Consider the following 26,676-nt stretch of genomic DNA (forward strand, 5'->3'; position numbering starts at 1 on the left):
AGTTCCCCAACACACTGATGCAGACCACTTCCTCCTCCTTCACATACCAAATGCCTTGCAACCACTCGCATTTCCTCTTGGCCGGGGGCCTGGTTAACATTGTGCTAACCACAGAACCCATGTGTGCCTACCTCCCTACCCTTCTGCTCATGCCACTTCTCAAACTGTGATGTATCCACAGGAACAGTAAGGATAGTAACAGTTAGGATAGTAAGCGTCTGATAAGCACTGCTACAATTATCACCAAAGGCGTGTCTTGCAAAATAATCAAATACTGGCCATAAGTCATATATGCATCATAAGGTATTTTAAGGCTTTGTTCTGCAGGACTGATTTTCAAAAAGGTCACAAACTATGTATCTCATCCCATGCACCTGAAGTAATTTGTGAAATTAAAAACACTTTGCATTTGGAATGACCTCTGAAAATTTAAAGAACAATTTTCTGAAGCAATATGCGTTGAAGTGCTCATTTTCAAGTGTTTCAAGACACGGGTAATATCCTGAATACCTTTAGAACATTACATTCTCTTTAACCAACAATCTAAATCCAGTCGCTATACCAAATAAAAGCTTTCTGCCATAGGCTTTTTGTGAGCAGAAGGTTGGAAGACAAATTCTTCCCCACATGTGTGTTCAGTATGGGAATAAAGTTCTCTCTTGCATCGTTGTCTAGAGTGACAAAAGCAGAGAACTCTGAATGTCCAGCTACAGCCACGACCACGAAGAATAAAGAAATGAACTAATAGTCGAAGAGGTTGCAGGAAAGCTGAATGTAAGTGCGAGATCTGATCTATGACACAAGCGCTTAGACATTTGTTTCTGACACTTGGCCCATTATTATGGAGAAGGTGAAAGCAGTAGTGAATCAGTGGCTATGCAATCAACCAAACACATTTTTTTGCTGACAACATTAAAAAGTTGGTATGACACTGGGGAAAATGCATTGCAAAGGAACGGGACTATGTAGAAAAGTGATGTAATTAGTTTTGAAATTCTTAATAAACACAGTTTTATAAGTGCCTAATTTTTCTGGAGAAGGCTCTTATTTATATACACTTTTCCTCCAATGAAGCATACATATGTCCACTCCTCCCTAATTTATGCAACAACCCTGCAAGACAGGTCAGAATCAGGTGGAATGACCAGCCCACAGTCACCAAAATGAATTTCAAGATTCATTAGAGATTTGAAGCTACATTTTCAAAATCCAAATCCAAAGCACTAATTAGTATACCATTATATTTTATTTGATTCATTAACACGGTAGAAATAAAAGTTAATTCATACAACATTCCTCCCTTCCTCTGTTGAAATTATACAAGCCCACAATCAATGAAACCATTTTTGTGCACTGGCACTACTAAAAAAAATCCTAGATAAGCTTAGAGAGAGCTGAACAGTGTTGTCCTATCACCTATACAGCAATCCTCATTCCTATCACTTCTGTACAAGCTCAAATTCATTAATCTCACTAAAGAAATCCATAGAATGTTTCAGGTGAGTGTCCTTCACATATTCATTTCCATCTGATTATTACTGATACCTTTTTAGCTATGGTATTCTAGAAAGCCGGCTTTATAATACATTTACCAGAGGAAGTTCAGAACTTTCTAAAATGGCTATGTGGCATATTCCACAGATATCCATTTCCAAAACTTTGTTTAGCTTCAATTAATAATCTGACATCAAAGAAAATTTAGGATAACTTGGGTATATACTCCAGAATGTTAAACACTCAGACTGATGATTTATGGTAGCCCTTCATCTATTACACATGTTGTTGTTTTAATATAAGTGCAACATATTCTGTTTCGCTTCATATTTCATTCAAGTGATAATCTGTATAAGCACCTTTAAATTATTTTGCCACATATAGTTTAAAAGTATTATATGTATTTCTCTTTGCATTATATTTACCATTTCACACATATGCCAACAAGAGTAAAGTAATAAGGAAATGAAACTGAATTTCTACAATATGAAACTAGCACAGCTACATTCTTCTTCTTAGCAGCTTAAACTCAAGAAAATGAGAAACAAATGTCTTCCTGCCATAATACCACAAAATCTATAAAATCTAAGCTGAAATATGAGCTTCTTGTGGAATGCTGGGATGATCTTTCAGTAACCGGCCATCAGATTCCTCAACATATTCATTGTTTTCCTTCAAACAAGAAGGATTTCTTCTGTAATGTGTACTTGTTTTTGCCAAAAGTCCCTTTTTGATGACTGATGGCAACATGTCTAATAAAATAATCAGTTGTTTAACTAAATATGTCCATTTCAAATCACACTGATTCATCACATTCAGATATGATGTCCTGAACTTTAAAATTTAAATACTTCAAAGGTATGCATTAGTGAGTATACAAAGAAGTAATTCATATAACATTATTTCTCCAGGCAGCATAACTTGTCAAAGATTTACTTCTTCACATATTAGTATATATACAAACATAGAACACACAGTGGATTCAATGAGATGAACAACTGAAACAAACATAAAATACACACAAAACAGTAACACGTTTGTGCCTTTCAATGGATTGCTGGGGAAAAACTAAAAATAACATAAAATTACTTCAGTCTGTTCAGAAAATGCCAGAATTACTCAGTCATCACATGTATAAAATGTGGTACTTTACTATTTCCCAATCACGACCTAATCTTGCAAATATATTATTTTATTTTCATTTTTTATATGGAGGTATATGTCTGTACACACCTCCATGTAACCACAAACACAAATTTAGCTTGCTTTCTGTAAGAATTAAAAGACACAGCATTTTAATCTGATTCAATATGCAAAAGGATATTGTACCTTTAAGACTAACTGAAAAAAGGCTGATAGCATAAACTTATGTTACCAATGTCTACAAAAGCTTATGTTAACAACCCCTTTCTCTTAGTCTCAAAAGTGCTCCAATATCCCTTTGATTTTATGGGTTCTTTTTAAAAATCAGCTAGAAACCACAGCATAATCAATATCATAATGGAGCATTAGAAATCTCAGCCACAGATCCCCAGCAATAAACATAAATATATTCAAGCAGATATGCAGGGCAGGGCAGGGCCAATCACCAAGCTATGTTTTACACCAAAACTACCATAATTACATAATAAAGGAGAAAGGCAAATTTGGATCCCCTAATCTTCTGATAACTAAATGGTAACAAAGTGACAAGAGGCTTGTCTAAGACAGCAAGCCTTGACATGACATTGAAAGAAAATATAAACTTCCAGCCTTTACAAGGAGAAAGAGGAACTAGGTAGCTATATAAAGATGTACTCATTTCTCCACCCAAATGCAAATTTTCAAAGCTCTAAATGTACATCTTAATCTACAATATGAAAATGTGAAACCCTTTATCCTTCAAAATATTGCTCCAGAAATACAACAACAGAGAAGATGACTTGGGGTATATGCTACGAACTGGAATTCCCACTTCAGATGAGGTTCTATAGCTGTAACAAATCCCACAAAGTTGGTCTAACCTCAAACTGCAGAAACCCTATGTGAGATGTTGGACAGTCCCATAGGGAGACCTGCTACCTTCCCTAAAAATAGGAAGTAACCTTTGAGGAGAAAGGTGTAAATAAAAATACAAGATGGCTATTTTCTCCAGGGAAATGAAATAAACTAGATGACATAGATAACGTAGATGAGGGTTTGGCTGTTGAATTAGAGTTTAGCCAGGAACAGCAACTCCTCCAAACATCTCAAAGCAATAACTACTCAGCCTGCTGGTTCAAACACAAGAGGTTTCCTTCTATGGAGCAGGCTGAGGAAGACTTAATTGTGCCTTCCCTTGCAGAAGGTAGAAGGGAAAAATCCCAGCCAGAATTACTGAGAAGATGGCCAGCAATCAGAATGAGCTGTGAAAGCAGCATTTAAGAGGTTGCAATGTGATATCTGGCATTTGCAACCAAGCCTTTGACGTTGTGCTCTAGAGACCCATAGATGCTGTTGGAACTTCGGACTGATTCATGACTTTGCCATTGAATTTGGAGACATAGTTTCATTCTATGAAAGTTCAGTAATTGGATTGAATCAGGCGTGTTATGTGGCTTCTCTGTTACTTGTTCCTTGAAGTTTGTTGTTACTTAGAACTAACTGGCTGACCTTGGACTAAAAGACTACTTTCTTAGTGATTCCATGGTGAGGCACTTGATACTAGAGTCCTTCAAGCAACAAGCACCAAAGCCATTTCCACCTGTGTGAAGAAGCATCTTGCTTCAGTCTCTGCTGTCTGCCACTATGCCATCACACCTTCCGCTTATACCTGCAATATCACTTCAAAATTAGCATCATGGCTAAATCATTTGATAGCAGACTATATAGCTTCTGATTAATCTCAATCGATCCCTGCCTCCATATTATTGTTTTTCAATGTCCTTAAGGTCTTTGACATGGTTGAATACCTATAGCTACTAGCATTTTCTTTAATAGAATCAAGAATCTGGATGCAAATATACTTCTTTGATTAATCTCATTTATTTCTACTTTCAAACATCCATACTAATAATTCTGGACTTATTCCATCAAAAGGCACAAGTAACGAATGGCTCCATAGCCTCTTTTATTCATACTACTGAGCTCCATCCTAAATCAATTTGGACAAATTAACAGATTAAAAAAATACACTTGATTAACCTATATGCCAACAATACCATTCTTTTGATTTTTTTAAACAAAAATATTTCCAGAAAACAATTGATGTACAATTTTACTATTTCAAAAGTATAGATAGTTCATGCTCAATCCTTAAAAAAATCAAAATGGCTAAATATGTATATTCCAATTAAAGAATAAATCTAATAACGAGAACTGAGATGAGCCATTCTGGATTTAAATACCTTTGAATAACTCTTATGAAAAACTGGTTATTGTTTATGAAATAAAATATTCCCTTGCAATGAACAACACAAAAATAATGCTCAGCAAATGATCACGATTAAAACAATTCCTTGCTCATGAGAACTTTAGCAACTAACAGGCAAGTACTTCTTCATTTGGCCCTTTCTATTTCAAAATATTTTGCTAACACCAAACACCAGTAAGCTAATGGAATGGCAAGTAGGGATAATCAGTTCATTGCAAAAAGGAAAAAGAAACTACTGAACAATTCCAGTACAAATCAAAAAAGTGTATCCAGGTTTTGCGGGTCTGGTTTTTTTTAATCAAACATTATTTATTGTCAACATTCTTTATTGTCAATTATTTATTATCAAAATTATATAAGAAAATATATGTGGCAATTGTGAGTGTGTGAAGAGTTCTTCTTTATGTAGTGTTGTGAAACATTTTCTTGTTTCAATAGAAACGTGTTGCTTAGATTGAGGCAATACTTGTGAGCTATTGTGCTATCATTATCTTTGAAATATTTCTTCATTCATAGATGATGGAGGAAAACCCACCAGCTCACTGTGGAACTGAATCATCTGTATAGGTTTTGTGAGACAGAAAGATGGGCTTCATGAAAGGACAGATGTCTATGCTTCACTTAATAAAGCTTAGCAATTCAGCAAGCCGTAAGCAAGATCTTCTGTTTACATGCTCGCAATGAAATGAATATCTTCCATTTGGTTTATTTGTTTTACTTGTGTTATTTGTTTGGTATTTGATGAAATTCTTCTATTTCAAGAATAAAAGAAGAAGAAAAATTTAAAATGGCAAGAAAGAAGAAAATTAGTAGCAGAACATAAGAAAGATGCCAAGTTGACCTTGGCTTATAAACCTTGGCTTATAAACATGCAATCTGAGACAATGCTTTGATTTAAACAGAAACATCTCAGGATTATTGGGTTATTTATGTAAAATGAGAACAATTTACTTTTTGTGGAACCTTCTCCTTGAACATTCAGTTAAAAGATTTTGTGCTGGATTTTAGGATTAAAAAATAGATCTGTATGTTGGTACTGTATTGAATTACAGCTGTTTTGATTTTCAGTACTTTTAAAGCCTTGAGAATCTATTTCATAAGGCATCTAAAGACTCTAAAAGCAAATAAATTATTGAGTGGAAACAAATGAGCATGATGATCACTTTCATTTACAAATATTGCTTTCCCATTTCTCTTCATCACGTCTCTTCATAGAAGCATGGAGCTGAAAGATACCACAAGGGTCATCCAGTACAACTCCCTGACATGCATTTTATTTAAGACAGATAGCAAGTATTTCAGATACAGCAACACAACTTCAAGAAATACCGTATATACTCGAGTATAAGCTGACCTGAATATAAGCTGAGGCACCTAATTTTACCACAAAAAAACTGGGAAAATAGATTGACTCGAGTATAAACCAAGGGTGGGAAATGTAATTTTACCAGTGGCAACTACTGGTAAAATTCAAAATAAAAATAGATACCAATAATATTACATTAAATGAGGCATCCGTAGATTAAATGATTTTGAATATTTACATAAAAATGTAATTTAAGATAACACTGCCCAACTCTGATTAAATCATTATTCTAACCTTCTTCAATGTCAATGTGCTTACGTAGATTTTCAATAATAATAGAGAGAGAAAATAATAAATGTAGTAAAATAATAATAATAATAATAATAATAATAATAGAGTAAAATATGGAAATGTAATGATAGCAGTAAAAATAGAATAAAATAATAAATGTAATAATGATAATAATAATAATAATAATAATAATAAAGTAAAATAATAAATGTAACAACAACAAGAACAACAACAGAGTAATATAATAAATAACCTTGACTCGAGTATAAGCCAAAGGGGGCTTTTTCAGCCTAAAAAAAGGGCTGAAAAACTAGGCTTATACTCGAGTATTTGCAGTAAAAAAAATTGCTGATACGTTGTTAATAATGCTGACTTATAATGTAGATATCTTCTAAATGTCTTTATTTACCTGTTTCTTATTTGTTCCAGGCATGTTATTAATTTATATTCTATTTAAAATTTTAAAACAGCATAACAACACTACATTAGTAACATTTCATCTCTTTCCAAAATGAGCTCAAAGTAGCATGTAGGAAAATATGTGACTCCATGTTATCCTCACAAGGCAGGTTAGGCCAAATACAAAATAGAATTAAAATACTGAAGAATGACTAGCTCTGAATGTCCATCTAGTGGACCTTATAGAGAAAATGTCACCAATATTGTGTTTTCATCCTTCTCTTCTTCTTTCCACTTTATATTCTGTCACTCTTCTTAACAGCCCACATTGAATGTACCCTAGGACATCGTGTCCTCTGATCACTACAACTCTGAATTGGTTTGTATAACCCTGATTCTGGTTTCAAATTAATCAAGGCAAATGTCCAATTGGCATAAGTTAAAGAGATATAACCAATACCTGAGTAAGGAGTTGCTCCTGTGTTAGATTATTGATCCACCTTGTGTATCGCTCAGTTGCCTCCAAAGGCTCTCTCTTAATTTGGCCACCTATAATCTGAAAGTAGAAACATAAACACCAATTTTGAGGAGTGCAAAAAGGAAAAGCTAAAAAAAGCATTGCTAACATTTTAATGGATCAGAAAGACTGCTGCCTGCCTTCCGTTTTTATGGGATGAACACCAATATTACTTTGGCAGTACCTAAATTTTAAATGTTATTATTCAAGGTAGGCCAAAATCAGATTTGACACTTAAAACTGCACTTGATACTACACACTCCTCCCCCCTCCCCTCAATCTTGTCAGTTATCACTAACTCTGCTTCCTATCCAAGACCCAACCCCCATACCTGTTAAGACCAGGAGATGACTTTATTTATGGTGGAAAGGGGGAAGAGAAAAGAGGTACATTCAGAAGTTAACTAGTTGGCTCATCTTGACTCAGAAGTGATAAGAAATGGCAGTGCGGTCACAGATTGCATATTTCTATCCCTTCCCTTTGGAATGCCATTGGTTGAATTGCCTTCCTACGTTCTCTCATCCCCATCCATAAAATGAGCCAGCAACTACTTCCCTTCACAAGGCTTGGGAGAATCCAGAGAGGAATGAGTTATGCGTGTTGCACAAAATGTTATAGTCCCACATCTTGCAGTCCATCCAAAAAAAGGCCTATATGCGAAAAAGTCACACTTGTTTCTTACATTACTAACAAATTTCTAGTTGTAATGGTACTAGAGTCCAATCAGTCAGTATTTGGTGTATTTAGTTTCAACAAAGACATTTAAATTAATACTTTCAGTAAAATAGGAGGAGGAGGAGGAGGAGTGGTGGTGATAGTAGTAGCTGTGCAAGTTTCTTTCTTGTCCATGCATTACTGAAATGACTTTACAGGTAGAAGGATGCATTCAAAAGACATATCAAGCCAGGTGCATTGTTAATAAACAAAACAACCTACAGATCAGGGTGACAGTTTGATTTAGATATTTTTTTTGTTTAAGCAGCTGTGATAATTGTAAATGGGATCACATTACAAAGGCTGAAGAACATACACACACAGTTCCCCCAAATTGCTAATCTTTGGGGCCGACAGGGTATCCAAGCAAGCTTTCAATTTCCTACTAACTATAGTTCCAAGCAAAACATAAACCATCTTGTGTTAATTGTATTATTGACATTTCACACCTGCTACATGATTTCACTTTCAGACTTTGGAGCAGTTGGCAGATATTATCTGAACCAAAACTAGCATTGAAATTGCTGCCTTATGAATCTTTGTTTTTAAGAACCAAGTTCTTGCTAGTCACAAAACTAAATTATAGAACTAACTAAAGGAAAGTATATTTGTTTAAGGTACTTGTTGACTTATGGTGACCCCATTAATGTCATAATCTCAGGCAAGGAGTACTCAGAGGTGGTTTTGCCAGTTTCCTTCACTGATACAGCACTTTGTATTCATCAGTGGTCTCCTGTCCATGTACTAACCAGAGCCAGCCCTACTTTGCTTCTGGGTTCTATAGGATCCAAAAAAGATAGATGCAAAGAAGTCAAATCTAAGCAACATGTATTAGTCATGGACTGTGCCTTGTCCAAGCATTTGACAAACCTTTTCTCTTACTGTCTCACTACTACAATTACAAGTAATGAAGGGTCAGCAAGAATTAGGCAACAATAATGGTTGGATCATAAGTTTATTTCCTTGTTTTTATTTATTTTACACTGCTTTTAATTGTTTAAAAATCCAAAAGAACTGAATATAATGAAGTTCAAAACCAGCAAATACTGTTAAAGTGATAAAACAACAAAATAGCAATGATACAGTAAAACAGTATGGTGCTGTTACTTTTTCTTATTTGACATTTCTAAATTTAAATGAAGTTTCACTTACATTACCAAAACTTGCAGGAATGACTGACTAGTTTAGCAATGACAAAAATGGAGGAAACTCTACTTGGAAGCCCATCTGATCCAACTGGTGTGTGCCACAATGCACAAATTGTGTATTCCTATTACAACATGGATCACAGCATACAATGCAGGAAGATTCGAATGATTGCATGTTATTTTCACTGCAATGAAATATTTTACTGTTAAAGAATATCAGGTGCAGCTGTGATAATTGTAGAATTCAATAACAAGACTAAGCTGGATGTTGGGGGAGAGCCGGAAAAATTGGTGGTGGATGTTTTTATAAGTACGATGCCAGTTTCACTAATAATCTTTTTTTTTTTTTTTTGGTAATTCAAACATTAAGAGATACATTATTTTAAAGAACAGTACATCATAAATTAATGGTAAATTTTCTCTTGAGAAGAGGTAATTACACAGGGATTTGCTTGTATATTTAATAAGGCAAACTTTTTCACACTCTTATTCATTTCACTGGTTTTAAAAATCATTCTTATACTATATATACAACAAGAATTTTGTGGGATAGAAACAGATGAAAAGTCCTGAGCAACCCAATTTTCCCTGCCTGAAAGAAATTCCATAACAAAAAGATAAGAAAGTTTCACTCCTTATACACAAAGCATACTCTGACCCAGCTGAAGTTCCACAAATATAACATAATGAACAGCTGCCAGGAGGTGATAGATTAGACTTAGTACTGGCTTTCTTATCACCCCATTTCCAATTAGAGCTGAACATGTTGGATGGTCCACTCCAAACTGTGAAATGTACTAATGCAAAGAAGCCAGTTTTAGCTATGTCCAGAGCATTAAAAGGGTACATAACTAGGAGATGCTAGGTTAATCACCTTTCTTTTCAATTCAATGTTTGTGGGCAAATACACTAGCAGTGCAATCCCTAAGCCAGTTAAATTGGAGCAACGGGGATTTAAAACAGGCTAATCCCACCGATTTCAGTCCAAACATTCCAGCTGGCAAGGTTTTAGATGGCAGTGTAACTCAAAACAAAGCAGAATGCATGAAGTAGCCAGTTCAAAGGTAGCTCAGAGCTCAAAAGACAACACTCTGTATTGCTTAATCTTCAGAAAGTGAAATTCATTATACCTAAAGTAGAGACCTATCCACACTACAAGTTTATATCATTTTCACACATTATTAGTATTTTAATTCCCAAAAAGAACTCTGGAAATTACAGTGCAGTGAAGATGTTGCAAATTCTCTTAAAAGTCACTAGCCCCATTCTCTTCACTGAGCAGTATTTCTCCTGGATGGCTATGGAAAGGGAGTAAGTGTGAAACCACTGGTAACACGTGGCTCAAGACACTTTCAAAATAACCAAGTATCTTAGAATAAATATCAATAGACTTTTTTAGAAAGAAAGAAAAAACAACATAACCACTGAAAGAGGCACACATTCCAAGCTTTCATTGTCACCTCCCCCTCCCATAAATACTGCACATGCTTTACAACTCTAAAGTGTTTTCAGTAAAACTCCCACTGTATAAACATGTGGCCAGTTGTCATCCTGCAGAACATAATCTATTTTATCCTTGTCATTTTGAGAACAATAGCATGGCTAAGAACATGAGGGCCATAAGGAATTATACCAAATATCCATCTATTTCAGTATTTTGTTCACAAGGGAAAAAATAATGGTCAATTGTCTCCTACATATCAAGAATGCCTATAAAAAGTTAATCACTGCAGATCTTTCAACACTCTCTTCATGTCAGAAGGAAGTCCTTAGGATTCTGGGGGGCAAAACTACAACATTTATGTGGGAAAACCATTTCATATAAAATAAAATGGATTTGTGCAAAAAAAGTTCTGCAATTAAAACTGGAATCTAACGCCCAATTTCATAGTTCAGAAACCTCTGTAAAATGTCACCCTTCCTTTCCCTGTGGTTGCAAAAAGAAATGCATGGAAATTATTATTATTATTATTATTATTATTATTATGCATGGAATTTAATCATCATCATCATCATCATCATACACTTTATTTATATTCCGCATTATCTCCCTGGAGGAACTCAGAGCAGATTACCATATACAGACATAATGCAAACATTCAATGCCTTTTACACAGTGAACAATGCCGACATTCCATATACAGACTAAGGTAAAGGCCTTCTCTTTACATCTCCAATGTCTGGAGATGATGCTCAACTCTAGCCATACAGAGATGCTGTTGTTCCTTTTTTCCACAACGAGGAGCCTGTTGTCCGTAGATATCTCCGATTGTGTTTGCCGGCATGTCTGCATGGGGCACCCTTTTACCTTCCAGCCGAGGCATTGCCTATTGATCTACTCACATTGCATGCTTTCAAACTGCTAGGTTAGCAGAAGCTAGGCCTAACAGCAGGAGCTCACTCCAACTTGCAGCTTCAAACTCCTAACCCTTCGGTCAGCAGATTTCCTGCAGCTAGTGGTTTAACCCGCGGCATTACCATGCAATTTACACAGGTCATTGTTTTAAAAACAATACAAAAATTTAAAAACAGAGTGGACTCTTTCTCACTCTCAGTCTTCAGTTTCAATTCATTTCTGCATATTCCCAACAAAATGGACAAGGAATTAACAACTATCCTGAAATTCATTGATGACCAGGAAGTCAGGAGATGATAAAAAGTTATGGATTTTGTCAGTCATGACACAATTTGGGGAGGAGGAGGAGCAGAGAACATGAGATCCACAAACCTCTGTACTCCTTTCCCAGTATTTTCAAGCTTTGACATTTTGATGATGATTTCTTTTGAACATATTTGCTATCCAAAGGTACAGGACTTCACGGTCCACAAAAAGGCATTCGCGAGTTGCATGAGTCCCATTATTTTACCACACTTATACTATAGAATTTGCCAAATTGGACTTTTTCATGCTCACTCTTTTCTTTCTCCATATGAAGAATTTTGAGCAAAAATCAGATTTATGAACAGAAAGATTCCTGGCTTCTACTATCCAACAAAATATGGTAGTAGTGAGGAAAGCTAATTGCAGCAACCTCAGTTCTTATGCTCCTTAAAAACAACCACTGAAGATGTTTCTTTTAAATGTGCCTTTCATACATTTTTTGCAGGAAAACAAACAAAAGTCAATCCAATGTGATTTTGATTATTGCTATTTCCTTACTTTAAATATAAAGTCAACAAATATTTGAAGGAGCACTTTAAATAAAATTGCTAAATCACACAAGTTTTTTACTTAATGAAATACTACTCCCAAACCAGATCTCCTGCATAAATTTACTTCTGCTCAAGTATGCAGAAAATCAATATTTAACTTCCTGTTAGAAGCATGAAACAAACACTGTGAAGGAGTTTAAGAAAACATATCAAGAAACAGTTGTGCAAGAGTCCTGAAGATAAGAGTAAACTTTTAATGCACCCTGTCTTTGTACTGCCATTTAACAGTAATATCCTATTCCCAATTTATACCTGCTGAGTGATGACATGGCTGTCCCAATTGCCTTTAGTTCAGCAACTGTGTAATTCAAAGAAGCACTGACAGCGCAAAAGAGAAGGAGGGAGAGGATGAATAAGAGAGGAAGGAAAAGAAGGAGGAAACAGAGAGGGGAATGGTAGAGAAACAGCTAGAAAAGAAGCTTAAATGCTTTGGCACGGGAACAGCATTACACCAATAATAAGTAATGTAAGTTACCACGTTAATATACAAAGGCAAATCAAAAAAACCAGACACACATCTCTACACAGAATCCTTATAGATACCTTCCAATTTTTCTCTTGATCTGCAAAGACAGAGGACCCCATAGCAGTTAGGCAAGAATGAATTTTAATACATGCTTGTGAATGCTAAGATTATTTCAAACCATTGTTATGCATGGCCATATAGCCCAAAAAAACCTACAACAACGCGGTGATTCCAGCCATGAAAGCCTTTCACAATACATTGTTATTCAGATAATGAATTTTCTAACAATTATTTTCCCTTTCCCCATTCCACCATCTACCTTTATCTAACACAATATGTAATATCTCAAATCCAATCTGAAATTCTGAGGTTCTCCAAGTCTGCTGGAGGGTTGATGCCTTAGACTCCTTCCACACAGCTGAATAAAATACCAAATTATCTGCTTTGAACTAGAATATATGGCAGTGTGGACTCAAGGCAATTCCACACATGACTTTAACCCATGCCCAACCGGGTTTCTTCTGACCTTTCCTGAGGGGGTGTCCAGATGCCTTGGGTGACCTTCGGGGAGGGCATCCAGACACAAAATAAAACAAAAAACCCCAGAAAAGCCTTAAAACTGAAAAATAACTTACCCGGTGAATTTCCTCCTCTCCCCTTCTCCTGGTGAGTCTTTTCTACGCACCAGGAGAGCTCTGGAGAACGGGGAATGGCAGCTGGGTAAGTTTTTTCCAGTTTTAACGCTTTTAAAGGTTTTGTGGAAGGGTTACAGCCCTCTGAGTTTTCCAGGCTGATTTAGGCCGGAAAATGCGAGAGGGCTGTGTGGATGGCCCAGAATATCCGAGGGGGCAGTCCAGACAGGGTCCATACTGGGTTAAACTCGGGTCTTTCAGGAATACCTGGGTGTTTCCAGTATCAAATTACTACAGGACAAAGCAGACTTCTCTTGCTTTGTCCCGAAGTAATGCATTTTTACCTGAAATGTTAGGAGCTTGTGCATTTTGCGAGCTGTCTGGATATGCCCTCAGATAACCCAGTTCAAAGCAAATATTGTAAGATTTTCTGCCTTGATATTCTGGGTGATATGGCTCTGTGGAAGGGCCCTTAGATTTCCATAGTCACCCACCTGGGCTACAGACTGGGCGGTTAAAATATAGGCATCATATCCCACCTAATCTTGGAAGCTAAGCAGATTAAGACTAGGTTAGAACATGGGTGGGTGATTAATAATCGTAAACCCTATTTAAATAGCCCTTAAGAAAACCATATGAAATTCCTTTTTACATGATTAGTCTCTGTTCCTTGCTTAAGAAAACCCCAGCATAGGTTGACCAGTAGGTTGAGTACATGTGTACACACACACAGAGAGAGAGAGAGCTGTACTAAAATTCCCTGTCCCATTTGTGCTTAATTGAATCACTATGTCTATATCCATTAAGATTTCATGTGCTTTTGATAATAAAACTATCATAAGGGGCATGTTATTTTTTTGTTACAACAGTCTTGCTGGCTACCTATACGTTTCCAAGCATAGTTCAAGGAGCTGGCTGCAACCAATAAAATCTTCTGTAATATGAAACTAGGCTAAAAGAAGAAAAAAACTGAAGTAAGTGGAAAAAGTGTAAGCAGCTGAAGGAGATGTATTGGGGAGCAAGAATCTTGGCCTATGCTGCATACTTGTTTTTTATCTATCTTTATTGGTTTGTTTGTTTTGGTTTGGTGGATTTGTTAGTTAGGTTGTTGAAACATCCCTCCGCATTTTGCCTGGTATATGTGTGTTCTTTACATTTTGTGTCATACAACATGTATGTTCTGCTTAGACTTTTTTTTGATATAGAATATTTTTACAGCATTCTCGCCTGCTCAAAAATATTGGAGACTTCTGTTTAATAGAAATATAGGTAGGAATAGCTAAAAGTTTTGAAATGTTCATAGTAGACACCAGACAAAATAAGCATCAGATGTTTTGGTCTTTTAGAATAGAACATCTCTTCATGCCAGCAGCTGGACAGTGTTTGGTTCATGGCTCGTTCTTGGTGTCAAAAGGGACTGGCAAAGAATACAACCACTGTTTATGGAAAATGTCCACTCTTTGGGACCTAAGGCTTAGATGATGATACTGTAACCTAAGGCTTAGATGATGAAACTGAAAGTGATAACATGGCCATTCCAACTAGGATTGCAAGTCCCATTTATTTATTATTATTATTATTATTTTATTTCTGGTACTTCTACCCCACCCTTCTCAACCCCCGGGGGGGACTCAGGGCGGCTTACAAAAAGGCACGATTTGATGCCTACACAAGATATACATACATACAAAACAGCAGTTAAAACTATTAGCAAGTTAAAATAATCAGTACATAACACATTCAGTAAAACTAATCTCATGTTTAGCGTTCAGAGTTCCATAGTTCCATTCCGTTTAGTCAATTCCTGTCCATAGTCAAGTCCTTTCTTTAGCTGCCAGAATGTCCAAATGCCTGGTCCCAAATCCAAGTTTTCAATTTTTTCCTAAAGGAAAGGAGGGATGTCGCTGATCTAATTTCCCCGGGGAGTGAATTCCACAGGTGAGGGGCCACCACTGAGAAGGCCCTGCTCCTCATCCCCGCCAATCTCACTTGTGATATTTATTTATTTATTTACTTTGCTTCTATACCGCTGTTCTCAGCCCGAAGGCGACTCACAGCGGTTCACAAGACACAGAAAACAGCAGAATTCAACACCAATATAAGACAGTTAATAGCCTAATCTAATACACAATTAATACACAATTACTAAGATAACCATTCACTAGCATTACGTCACTAAAAACATGATCCAGATTCATCATCCATTGTTCCATTCCTATGTAATTACCAGTCTAGCATTGATTATTTGAACGCCTGCACAAATAACCAGGTCTTTACTTTTTTGCAGAAGACCATTAAAGATGGTGCTAATCTCCCCTCCAGTAATAGAGGCAGGGTCGAGAGCAGGGCCTCCCCAGAAGATCTTAGACTCCGAGGTGGGACGTAGAGGGAGATCCGTTCGGACAGATACACTGGGCCGGAACCATTCTTAACTCACTGCTTAAACACATACACTCTATTCATCCATGCTAGTATCAATAACCTCCTCTATTACTTTCATCAAGGTCTCTTTTTTACTTGAAGAAATAGAGATTGTAGACAAAGTCTTCTTTAGAAAACACTAAAGAAGACTTTATCTATAACTAATACTAATTTACAGTAATCACATACAATTTCTTGAATAGGGTCATTTGAAATCTATACTAATGCCATCTTTGAGATACTAGGTCTTTTTTATTTCCTAAAAATAGTTGATTGTTTCTACCAACAACACAGATGTTATTCTTATTTTACCAACTGTTAAAATATACAATAGTTAGGCTTTTAAGAGCCATTCCTAATTATTGTTTCCATAAGATGAAAACATTCCTACTTTAAATTTCATCAACATGGCAAATATTATTTTCATCGATTAAGCAAATTATATGTAATAAATTTTGTTTTCTGAAAGCAGTAAATAAATGTTAGTTTAATTAGGAAAAAACATCAAACATATTACAATGCTCAGAGGCGGCCCTAGGTAATTTTCAATGGTAAGCAAAGAATATTTTGGCGCCCCCCCCCCCCCAACCAATCACTGTGATACACACACACACACACACACATATGGGCATGGACAAATTTTGGCCCTCCGGGTATTTTGGACTTCCTACTGGCTGTTTGGATTTGTGGGAGTTGAAGTCCAAAACACATGGAGGGCCAAAGTTGGCCTATGCCATCCATATATACACACACACACACACACACACACACTAGCCGTCCCCTGCCACGCGTTGCTGTGATCCAGTCTGGTGATCTTGAAAAGAAAGTAATGAGAAAGTTGGTTTCTAATCTATGTAATGCCTTTCTGCTTGTGGGTAAACAGTATTTCTTCTTTCTTTGTCAGTGTTGATGTGGAGATTGTCTGGTTTGCCTACTCTGGAACATGCAACATATCATTGTCCTTCTTTAGGGATCCCTTTCAAATCTATGATATTATTTCTTCCATATGTGTGTGTGTGAGAGAGAGAGAGAGAATCATATAGATCTATATCTATGGCTGGATAGCTCTTTGTCAGGAGGACTTTATGTTTTCTTGCTCTGGTGAAGGGAGTTGGTCTGGATGGCCATGCAGTACATAAATATCTATTTGAGGCAGAATTTCCAAGCTAACAATCATCTAAGTAAATGCAGCCGGACCACAAATAAGCAGCTCTGTTACATTATCTGACTAACAAGGTTATCCTCTGATCAGATTAAAGTGTTTTAAATTGTTGTTGTTGTGTGCCCTCAAGTCATTTCCAATTTATGGGTACCCTAAGGCAAACATTAACAAAGTGCAATTTATCAGGTATCAAAGGGCCCTTCAACACTGCCATGTAACCCAGAATAACAAGGCAGATAATCCACATTATCTTCTTTGAACTGGGTTATCTGAGTTCACACTGCCATATAATCCAGTTCAAAGCAGAGAATGGATTTCAGGAAGGCCTTCGACAAGGTCCCCCATGGCCTTCTGGCAAACAAACTAGTCCAATGTGGGCTAGGCAAAACTACGGTGAGGTGGATCTGTAATTGGTTAAGTGGACGAACACAGAGAGTGCTCACTAATGCTTCCTCTTCATCTTGGAAAGAAGCGACGAGCGGAGTGCCGCAGGGTTCTATCCTGGGCCCGGTCCTGATCAGGATCTTTATTAATGACTCAGATGAAGGGCTAGAAGGCATGATCATCAAGTTTGCAGACGACACCAAATTGGGAGGGAGAGCCAAGACTCCAGAGGACAGGAGCAGGATTCAAAGGGATCTTGACAGATTAGAGAGATGAATGGCCAAAACTAACAAAATGAAGTTTAACAGTAACAAATGCAAGATACTCCACTTAGGCAGGAAAAACGAAATGCAAAGATACAAAATGGGGGACAATGCCTGGCTCGAGAGCAGTACGTGTGAAAAAAATCTTGGAGTCCTCGTGGGGAGGAAGTTAAACTTGAGCCAACAATGTGATGTGGCAGCAAAAAAAGCCAATGGGATTTTGGGCTGCATCAAGAGGAGCATAGTGTCTAGATCTAGGGAAGTCATGGTCCCCATTCTCTATTCTGCTTTGGTGAAACCACACCTGGAATAGTGTGTCCAATTCTGGGCACCACAATTCAAGAGATATTGACTCTAAGCTGGAATGTGTCCAGAGGAGGGCAACTAAAATGATCAGGGATCTGGAGAACAAGCCCTATGAGGAACGGCTTAAGGAGCTGGGCATAGTTAGCCTGAAGAAGAGAAGGCTGAGAGGAGATATGATGAGAGCCATGTATAAATATGTGAGAGGAAGCCACAGGGAGGAGGAGGGAGCAAGCTTGTTTTCTGCTTCCCTGGAGACTAGGACGCAAGGGAACAATGGCTTCAAACTACAAGAGAGGAGATTCCATCTGAACATGAGGAAGAACTTCTTGACTGTGAGAGCCATTCAGCAGTGGAACTCTCTGCCCCGGAGGGAGTGTGGTGCACGCTCCTTCTTTGGAAGCTTTTAAACAGAGGCTGGATGGCCATCTGTCAGGGGTGATTTGAATGCAATATTCCTGCTTCTTGGCAGAATGGAGTTGGACTGGATGATGACCCAGGAGGTCTCTTCCAACTCTTTGATTCTATGATTCTATCTGTATTTTATATGGCAGCATAGATGGGGCTGAAAACCTTTTCTACACTGCCTTATACCCTGGGATCTGAACTGACATTATTTGCTTTAAACTGGTTTAAACACTGCCAGATGATGATGATGATGATGAGCTTTATTTATTAATGTGGGATAAGAAAATAATCTGGGTTTAGATCCTGGGTTATAGGGCAGTGTAGATCCAAAACCCCTTCTACACAGCTGTATCCAGATTCTCTGCTTTGAACCGAGTTATATGGTACTGTAGACTCAGGGCCCTTCCACATAGCCCCATATCTCAGAATATCAAGGCAGAAAAACCCACATTATCTGAGTGTGGACTCAGATAACCCAGTTCAAAGCAGGTATTGTGGGATTTTCTGCCTTGATATTCTGGGTTATATGTTTGTGTGGAAGGTCCCTGACAGGTCCTATATCCTAGGATCTGATCCCAGATTTTCAGCTTTGAACTGGATTATATGAGTCTGCACTGGCAGATAATCTGGGATAAACTGATAACCTGGGATCAGATCCTGGGATATAAGGTCTGCCTGGAAGGGCCCTGTGACAATCCAGTTCAAAGCAGATAATATGAAAAAAAAAATAAGAAAAAGAAAAAAAACCCTCAACTCTGGGGTTTTTTTGTTTTTGTTTGTGCACATCCCCCTGCCATTGATATTCTGGATTATGTCGTTGTGCAGAAGGGCTCTAAACCTCCCTCTACACTGCCGATACTCACAGGGAGTAGGTGGCTGGGAGTGGAGTGAGGAAGTCGGCGGGAGAGGTCGCCCCCGGCTGCTCTTGCCCTGCCTGCCCCCATGGATGCTCCTGCTGCCGCTGCCCAGGCACTCCAAGCTTGAGAGGGAGCGGGGGGCGGGGACAGCTCAGCTGGCCACCACCCCACCAGTCTCCCTGATAACGGGGCCTGCCGCTCCTCCTCCTCTTCCTCCCCCCTCGCCCTCGGCATCTCCGAGCAGCGCGGCCTGAGGAGGAGGAGGAGGAAGAGAAAGGGACGGAAGATGGGCTGGGAGGGGGAGGAACGGAAGGCCCCATGACCAGGGAGACTGGCGGGGGTGGTGGCCAGCTGAGCTGTCCCTGCCCCTGGCTCCCTCTCAAGCCTGGAGTGACGGGGCGTGCCGGCAGTGGGAGGGGCCATCCACAGGGGCGGGCAAGAGCAGCAGGCTGCGCCGCTCGGCGGGGGCGGGGAGGAAGAGGGACTCTGCTGCTGCTGCTGCTGCTGCTGCTGCTGGTAGTGGAGGCGGAGAAGGAGGAGGATGGGAGGAGGAGGAGCAGCAGGCTTCCATACCACCACCAGCAGGGTCCCTCTGGCCTCTGCTAGCTTCCCGCGTCCCTCGCTCGCGGCGCCCCTGCCAAAATAAAGTGTTCCGCGACGGCTTACTTTGCGTAATGCTTGAGCCGCCCCTGACAATGCTTCCCATAAAAGGGGGAAGGCAAATATAAATGATACCCAGTACAAGTGAAAATTTTCTGTACTTCTGCTTCTTTGAATAGTTTCAAAGCAAAAAAAGAAAACCAACTTACATTAAAAGAAACAAAAAACTTGAACCCTCGATTTTGAAAAGAGCTCCACCCAAAACCAGTTTTGGTCTTTCCAGCAAAATTTTCCTCAGTCGCCTTGAGGACAACTGATTGAAGCAAATAGTTATTTTCTACTGGCTTCATATCCAGATGAACAGTCATGAAGCCATTAATTCAGGAACTTCCAATGCTGTTGAGTGCATGCTTACTTTATTGTTTATTTTCTGAAGGCCTTATGCGGGTTTATTCATTCATTCATTCTCCTTTACATTATGTTGCCTAAAGAAAAGGATTATACCAGAGATTAAAAAGTGTACTCTTGTTTCCTTCAGCTCATGGCTTAAAAAAAAAAAAAAAAACCAGTCCTGATGCAACAAAGGGCACAGTCTTTACTTTTAATTTAGAAAGAACAAAGAATGTGGTTATACTAATCTATCTTATATGAGCTAAAAAATTAAAAAGAGAGCTTTCCTCAAAAAGCAAAGATCACCATCTTTCCTTGTCAGATTCAAAAAATAATTAACATTTACTGGGGGGAAACATGGAAAGGGTGTATTAAATGGAAATTTGTTCATATTAATTAAAAGGGGAATGTGACTAGATTTCTTTGTCATGTGCCAAAGAATGCAAACCATCAAGTTACCTTAAAAACTTGCTTTGCAATTGCTATGCTTCAAAAGGAAGCAGCAGCTAAAACAAACCTGCCCAGCACCAGACCTTGGTTATCTAAAGCCAAATCACGGTTCTGATTCTGCTAATCGATTTGTACAGGTCATTTGCCACAAAGAAGAAAACTACTTGAAAGTAAGCACAAAAGAGTTTTTGCTATGCATTCAAAATCTGGGTCTCACTGTTGCTGACAATGGCTCTTATACAGGTTCCTTTCCTTTCAAACTAAAGCTGTAAAATTCAACCACTAATATACCTCAGACTTTTGCACAATTCTTCGCCCACTGCAGCTCAAGATGAGGAAGTATGATACCAAACCTAAAAGGACACCAGCCTGCTTAATGAGCAAAGCAAAGAGGCCTTACAGGCAAAAAAGGCTTGTTTCAGAAAGTAAATTGTGTCCAAATGAGAAGAAAGAGCATACAAAGTTTGAAAAGAAAAATGCATGCAGACAACAGAGAAAGAAGAAATGGAAGCAGGGGTATAGAATTTCACATGTGATCACACTACACTCCCAGTAAGCCTTACTACAAATTATATTACTAGGAGTGATGGGTATTGCAATCCAAAAACATTGGGAGGGCCACACATTCCCCATCCCTGCAGATAAAAATGAGAACTTAGTCCAGCAACTTCAAAGCTCCCTGCATACTGTACATCAGAAGCAAGAAACAGAGGATAGTATTTAAAGCACTGGTTCTCAACTTGTGGGTCCCCAGATGTTTTGGCTACAACTCCCAGAAAACTCAGCCAGTTTACCAGCTGTTAGGATTTCTGGGAGTTGAAGGCAAAAACATCTGGCGATTCTCAGGTTGAGAACCACTGATTTAGGAGCAGAGCAGAAGAGAATAACACAAACCTGCAGGATATTGGGCAGAAACCCATTGCTGAACTGACTTTTTGTATGGAAGATTGTCATGAGAATAAAAGCAAATTGTGGTCAAAGGGCATTTGCTATGGGCTATACAAATTTTAAAAATTAACGAACCACCAGATCCAATTTTCAAAAAAAATCTCAAGGGAAAAACACTTGGTTTAAGAACCCATTTGATATTGTTCCATTATCCGGGAGGAGGCCAAAAGGGGGTGCTATACAGAGAAAGATAGTCCATTTTATTGGGGGGGGGGGGAGTTGAAGGAGGAAAACTATTTCCCCCATTTTCACTGATTATTCCCCTCCCTATTTCCCATTCCATAAACCTGGGTTGTTTCCACAATGGCGGCATGGGTGGAGGGAATAACACAAAAACAGAGGGAAATGGTTTTACTCCTTCAACCCCGCCCCCAAATGGACTATCCTTCTCTGTCTAGCACCCCCTTTTGGCCTCCACCCAGATAATTGAGTAGTACCAAACATTTTATTTTATAGATATTCCTTTTACAGAAAATAATGGGACCAAAATGAAATCTCTACTCATTTTGGCTGCTCACTGCCCATGAACCTTATCTCCTACTCTGCTCCTTGGGGCCAGTGTGATCCCATATCAATAGATAACCTTCTCTTTTCCTCATATGTTTCAATAGCTTTATTTTCAGGACAACTGGAAAAAGTTGAAAAACACATAAGTCTAACACTTCGATTCAAAGGTATCACTAACCCAAACACAGGATAACAGTCAACATCCACTACCCTGTCTGATCTCTCTACCAACATGAGCAATCCCTCTCCCCAATACTTTGCTAAGCACACATTATTTTCATTAGCAATGAATTGTTAACCTTTCAAAATATTACAAAGCAAGTCAGGCAAAATTGAGTCCTTTCCAGTAGCAAACCCTGAGGCGCTAATTCTAACCATTGCAGCTAATTGCACTGGAAAGAAAGGAGAAAACCTGGGACACAATATTTTCCAAAACAAAGCCGAATGCTTCTGGCAGAAGCAGATCTGGCTCAATAATCCATGCATATGCAGTAAAATGCTGAATCTGGCAAAAACTGAGCCTTCATTTTCTCACCTGAAGGTAATTCACATTGACTTCCAGCAACAAAATGAGCAACGAGTGACAAGATTAAAATACATGTATTTGAGCTACATATTCAAACAAATATGAGCTGCTTTAAGCATATGTATGAAGACTAATTAAGAAACAATTCAGTACTGTTGATATCAACAGAGATTTCTGCAAGTTTTTCCTTAACTTGCAATAAACTTTGGCATGTGGATTTATTATAGTTTAGAGAAATTGAATGTTGCTAGAGGAAATTAAGGAATATTTATTTTCCCTTCCATAGCTTAATGCATATGTATATTATATAATGCACATGTATAACAAAACAATGTTACAATTCAATGGAAGTCACAAAAAATTTGGAACAACAACTTTTCAAAGAAACAGCATCAAGCAAAATCTACAAAAATGCCAAAGTGACTTGGAATTGAGAGGTAGCAAGCTGCATTAGATTATGATGGAATGCAAATCAAATGACTTTCAGGAGTGCTGCCGAAGGTAAAAAAAAACAAAAGAAAAATTAGAAGGAAGTTCTAAGGTTTCAGCAACAAGTTGCCCTCTTTTACTTTGCTTTGAAGAAAAGTCATGTTTTCATGTGTTCACGATTATAGTTAATGACTACTGAAGAGATGGGCCTGAGCCAAAGCTATGTATCTGAACAGCTCCAGAACTCCAGGAGAGCTCTGGCTTTGATATGATTTCCTCCGCCTCGGATTGATGTGAAGAACATGACAGATTCCATATCACTGCTACCACTAAGGATCTAACCTCAAATATATTGTCTGGAGTGTCACCCTTACAAGATGAAGTAAAAATATAATTCACATATAACTGAAACATAGGACACTACTGTTTTATGTACAATAAACAAAAATAAATTAGTAACCTTTACTGTCTACCTGATTGTTATGAAAAATGTATTTAAGAGTTTAAATGTTCTCAGAGTGCTCAGGAAAAGTTATTACAAACTTTAAATACATCCTCTGGTGTTTTTATACTTACGTACTGAAATTCTAACATTTCTGAAATTTCAGCAATTAAGTACTTTTTTCTGCCTTGTAGAAACAAAAGAAAGAGAACAGTTATTTTTGCAATGCTACTACTGAGGTAATACACCCTGTTGGTGAAGTTACTGACTCAGTAAATTATTGTTATTTGGAAAGGTAGATATCATGTGTTGCAAAACATTAAGATTTTACATCTTCAGAATAAAAGTTCATCTGATTTGCAGTAACCAAGAGTTTAATATGCTGGGTGTTTTGTTTTACCATGGGGATGCAGCACTGACCCACAGAAGCAATTTATAGCCTACAAAACCTTCTGACTATCACAAAGTGATATTTTCACCCCCTCCCCAAAGCAGGTTGAAGCCTTTTGTAATGATTTTCAGCATATGAAAGATCCTATGTAGCAGAAAAATGCAAGCCCTCCCAGTCAAAACGAAATAAAAAATGATGCAATGTTGTTTCCAGTTGCATCGGAGCTCTGGAGAAAGGTGTGATGGTGAAAAATGGCTCCTGTTCCTTTTACTGAGCCTGAAACTCTATTCCATTTATTTCACTATCAAGAGAGGAAAAGATATGACATGAAGTTGCCTTTATGTTAATGTTAAACTCAGTTAGTACTTGGATGGAAGACACCATGGAATAACAAATGCTGTAGGCTATATTTTAGAGGAAGGCAATAGCAAACCATATCTGAGTATTCCTTGACTTGAAGGCATTAACAAAAAGTGTGCAAATCCCACTATGACTGCTGACTTGAGTTTTATAGCCCAACATTTACTTCAGATATCAGACTGGGGAAAACTAATGTTATGTACAGTTCAGGGGAAAATATGCTTTATTTTTTAGAGATAATAATGTAAGGATCTGTTAAAGAAGATAATGGAAAGTTGGGAGTGTGTGGTTTGTGGAGTATCTGGGAGAATGAGTAAGGCTGGTGTATCATACTAACAAAAGATAGAATGGAGAGTAATCTCAGGGTTAGTTAGTGGGTGAGGTCTAAAGGATTGAGTGGTTAGGAGACAGAGGGTCTGAGAGTCAGGAGAAGATAGTGGGAGTTATTAAATAATTTGTCATACCATGTTCAAATTCTCTTAAAGTATTTTTGTATGGTATGCTTTTAGCCTCTGGGAACACTATATATTAGAAAGCTTGAGTTCATTAGCTGTTGTCTGTAACAACAACAGCTAATGAAGAAAAATAGTATGGGGGGGGGGGTAGTATATGAATAATATATCACATGAAAATCACCTACAAGGTCCCCACAGGACAGAAGGTTCTTACATTGGTGATAGAGGTTGGGATAAGGATAAGCCCCACATTTGATGGCACTGGGTAAGATTAGTGGAAGGTTCCACATTTGGTGACAGCAGAGATATAACCGGAACCTTACACTGTCCTCCTTGCTGTGTTCCACTAGTAGGAGAAAAACGTTAAAACATTGTTTAAAGACACGAGGAAATGCTTTCTCTTCTGTGACACCCCAGTTGAAAGGTATCTCATTTTTGGAGGACTATCTGGCACTGACACTGGCTTCATTCCAACATCATCTTGCAAACTGGCTTTAAAGCAAAAATTTAGCAATTTTGGATTAATCTTTACATGTTTTAAACTTTGTTTTCATGTGTTTTAAGAAGCTTAGAATTGATCTAAATTGTTTGAAACCGATTTTTTTTCTGTGCCTGTGTTGAGATCTTGTGATATGGGGTGAGATGTTACTATTTGAATGATATCAATACACAGATAATGTTCTAAAAATAATTAGACTGCATTACACTCAAAGACCTAATATTGTTGTCATTCAAGTTGTTACTTTCAAAATGCAATTTCATTATGCTCACACTGCCTATCCCCTCCAAAAAATGTATTGCTGGATCATTTTAATTCCTTACTTCTCACTTCTGCACTGACTATGGTTGTCCACAGAAACTAGGGTTTGAGCTTCCAATTATGCAGTATAAAATCCTTCATTTCTTGCACTTTACAAGGAGAAAATTCAGTTTAATTATGGAAGTCATATCCTATCTAAATTTGGAGAAGCAATTTGATTTTTAGTTGCCTGGACAGTCACATGAGGGAGGCAAATGGATATCTGGGAAGCAGATCAATGCAAAGGCATATGGAGTGTTCACTTGTGCAAACTGGATGCGACTCTCAGGCTTTTGGCATGATCCCAGTTCAGCCTTTTGTGGTGAACATCCTTCAAGCTACTGAAACAAGCTTGAAGTCCATGAACAAACATTACAAAGACAGCCAAGAGTGGTGGCACTAGTGGTATGCCACTACAAAATAGAGATTAGGATATTTATCTTTTCTAAGAGAAATTCCTTTACAATGAGCACGTATGGTATATGGCTTCTGTAAAGTACTTCTACATCTCATGCAATGCCTGCAGCTAATTACCTGTCACATAAGAAGATAAAATGATTTTTAATATTTACCAACTCCAGACCGAGTTTTAAAAATAGGAACATAAAAAATGATCATATATTTAGCAACTATACTATGGCTCTAGGAGTATAATGCTACAGTAACAGAACCATTGTTAGATGTGGTTAATGGCATGTGGAGGCCATACTGGATATAAATTTAATTACAAAGTAGTATCAGTAGGGATGGTTTTGATTTGTGATGTTTCATTAAAATAAAAAACAGACTTGAACTAACAGTTGCTTGGGATCCATTGTGGTTTTTCAGAAACACCAAATTAAAAGGGTTTCTAAAGGCCCGGTTTAATGAAAAACAAACACACAGATTAATTTGTATGTGTTTCAAGTGTTTTATGTGGAAAGACACTATTAATGCAACTTGTCATAAACACTGCAACTCCATCATCAATCAATTCACCTTTTTCCATTCCAAAGACACTTGTGCACCCA

At 37.9% G+C, this 26,676-nt stretch overlaps 1 protein-coding gene across 5 annotated transcripts in view; it reads right to left on the reverse strand.

The window, feature by feature from the left end:
* Positions 1-26,676, reverse strand: part of B3GNTL1 (UDP-GlcNAc:betaGal beta-1,3-N-acetylglucosaminyltransferase like 1) — a 216,208-nt gene that overhangs the window by 160,432 nt on the left and 29,100 nt on the right. For 3 of the 5 annotated variants that reach the window (XM_060764530.2, XM_060764528.2, XM_060764527.2), the window contains exon 6: positions 7,342-7,437. The exons of 1 other annotated variant lie outside the window; for it this stretch is intronic. In XM_060764530.2, the coding sequence (XP_060620513.2) occupies positions 7,342-7,437 (96 nt within the window). Of the gene's footprint in view, positions 1-7,341; positions 7,438-9,264; positions 9,404-26,676 lie in introns of those variants that run through there. One more of the 5 variants, XM_067463819.1, reaches the window with a different exon arrangement.

The sequence above is a fragment of the Anolis sagrei genome, chromosome 2 (assembly GCF_037176765.1).
Source record: "Anolis sagrei isolate rAnoSag1 chromosome 2, rAnoSag1.mat, whole genome shotgun sequence".
Classification (NCBI taxonomy): domain Eukaryota; kingdom Metazoa; phylum Chordata; class Lepidosauria; order Squamata; family Dactyloidae; genus Anolis; species Anolis sagrei.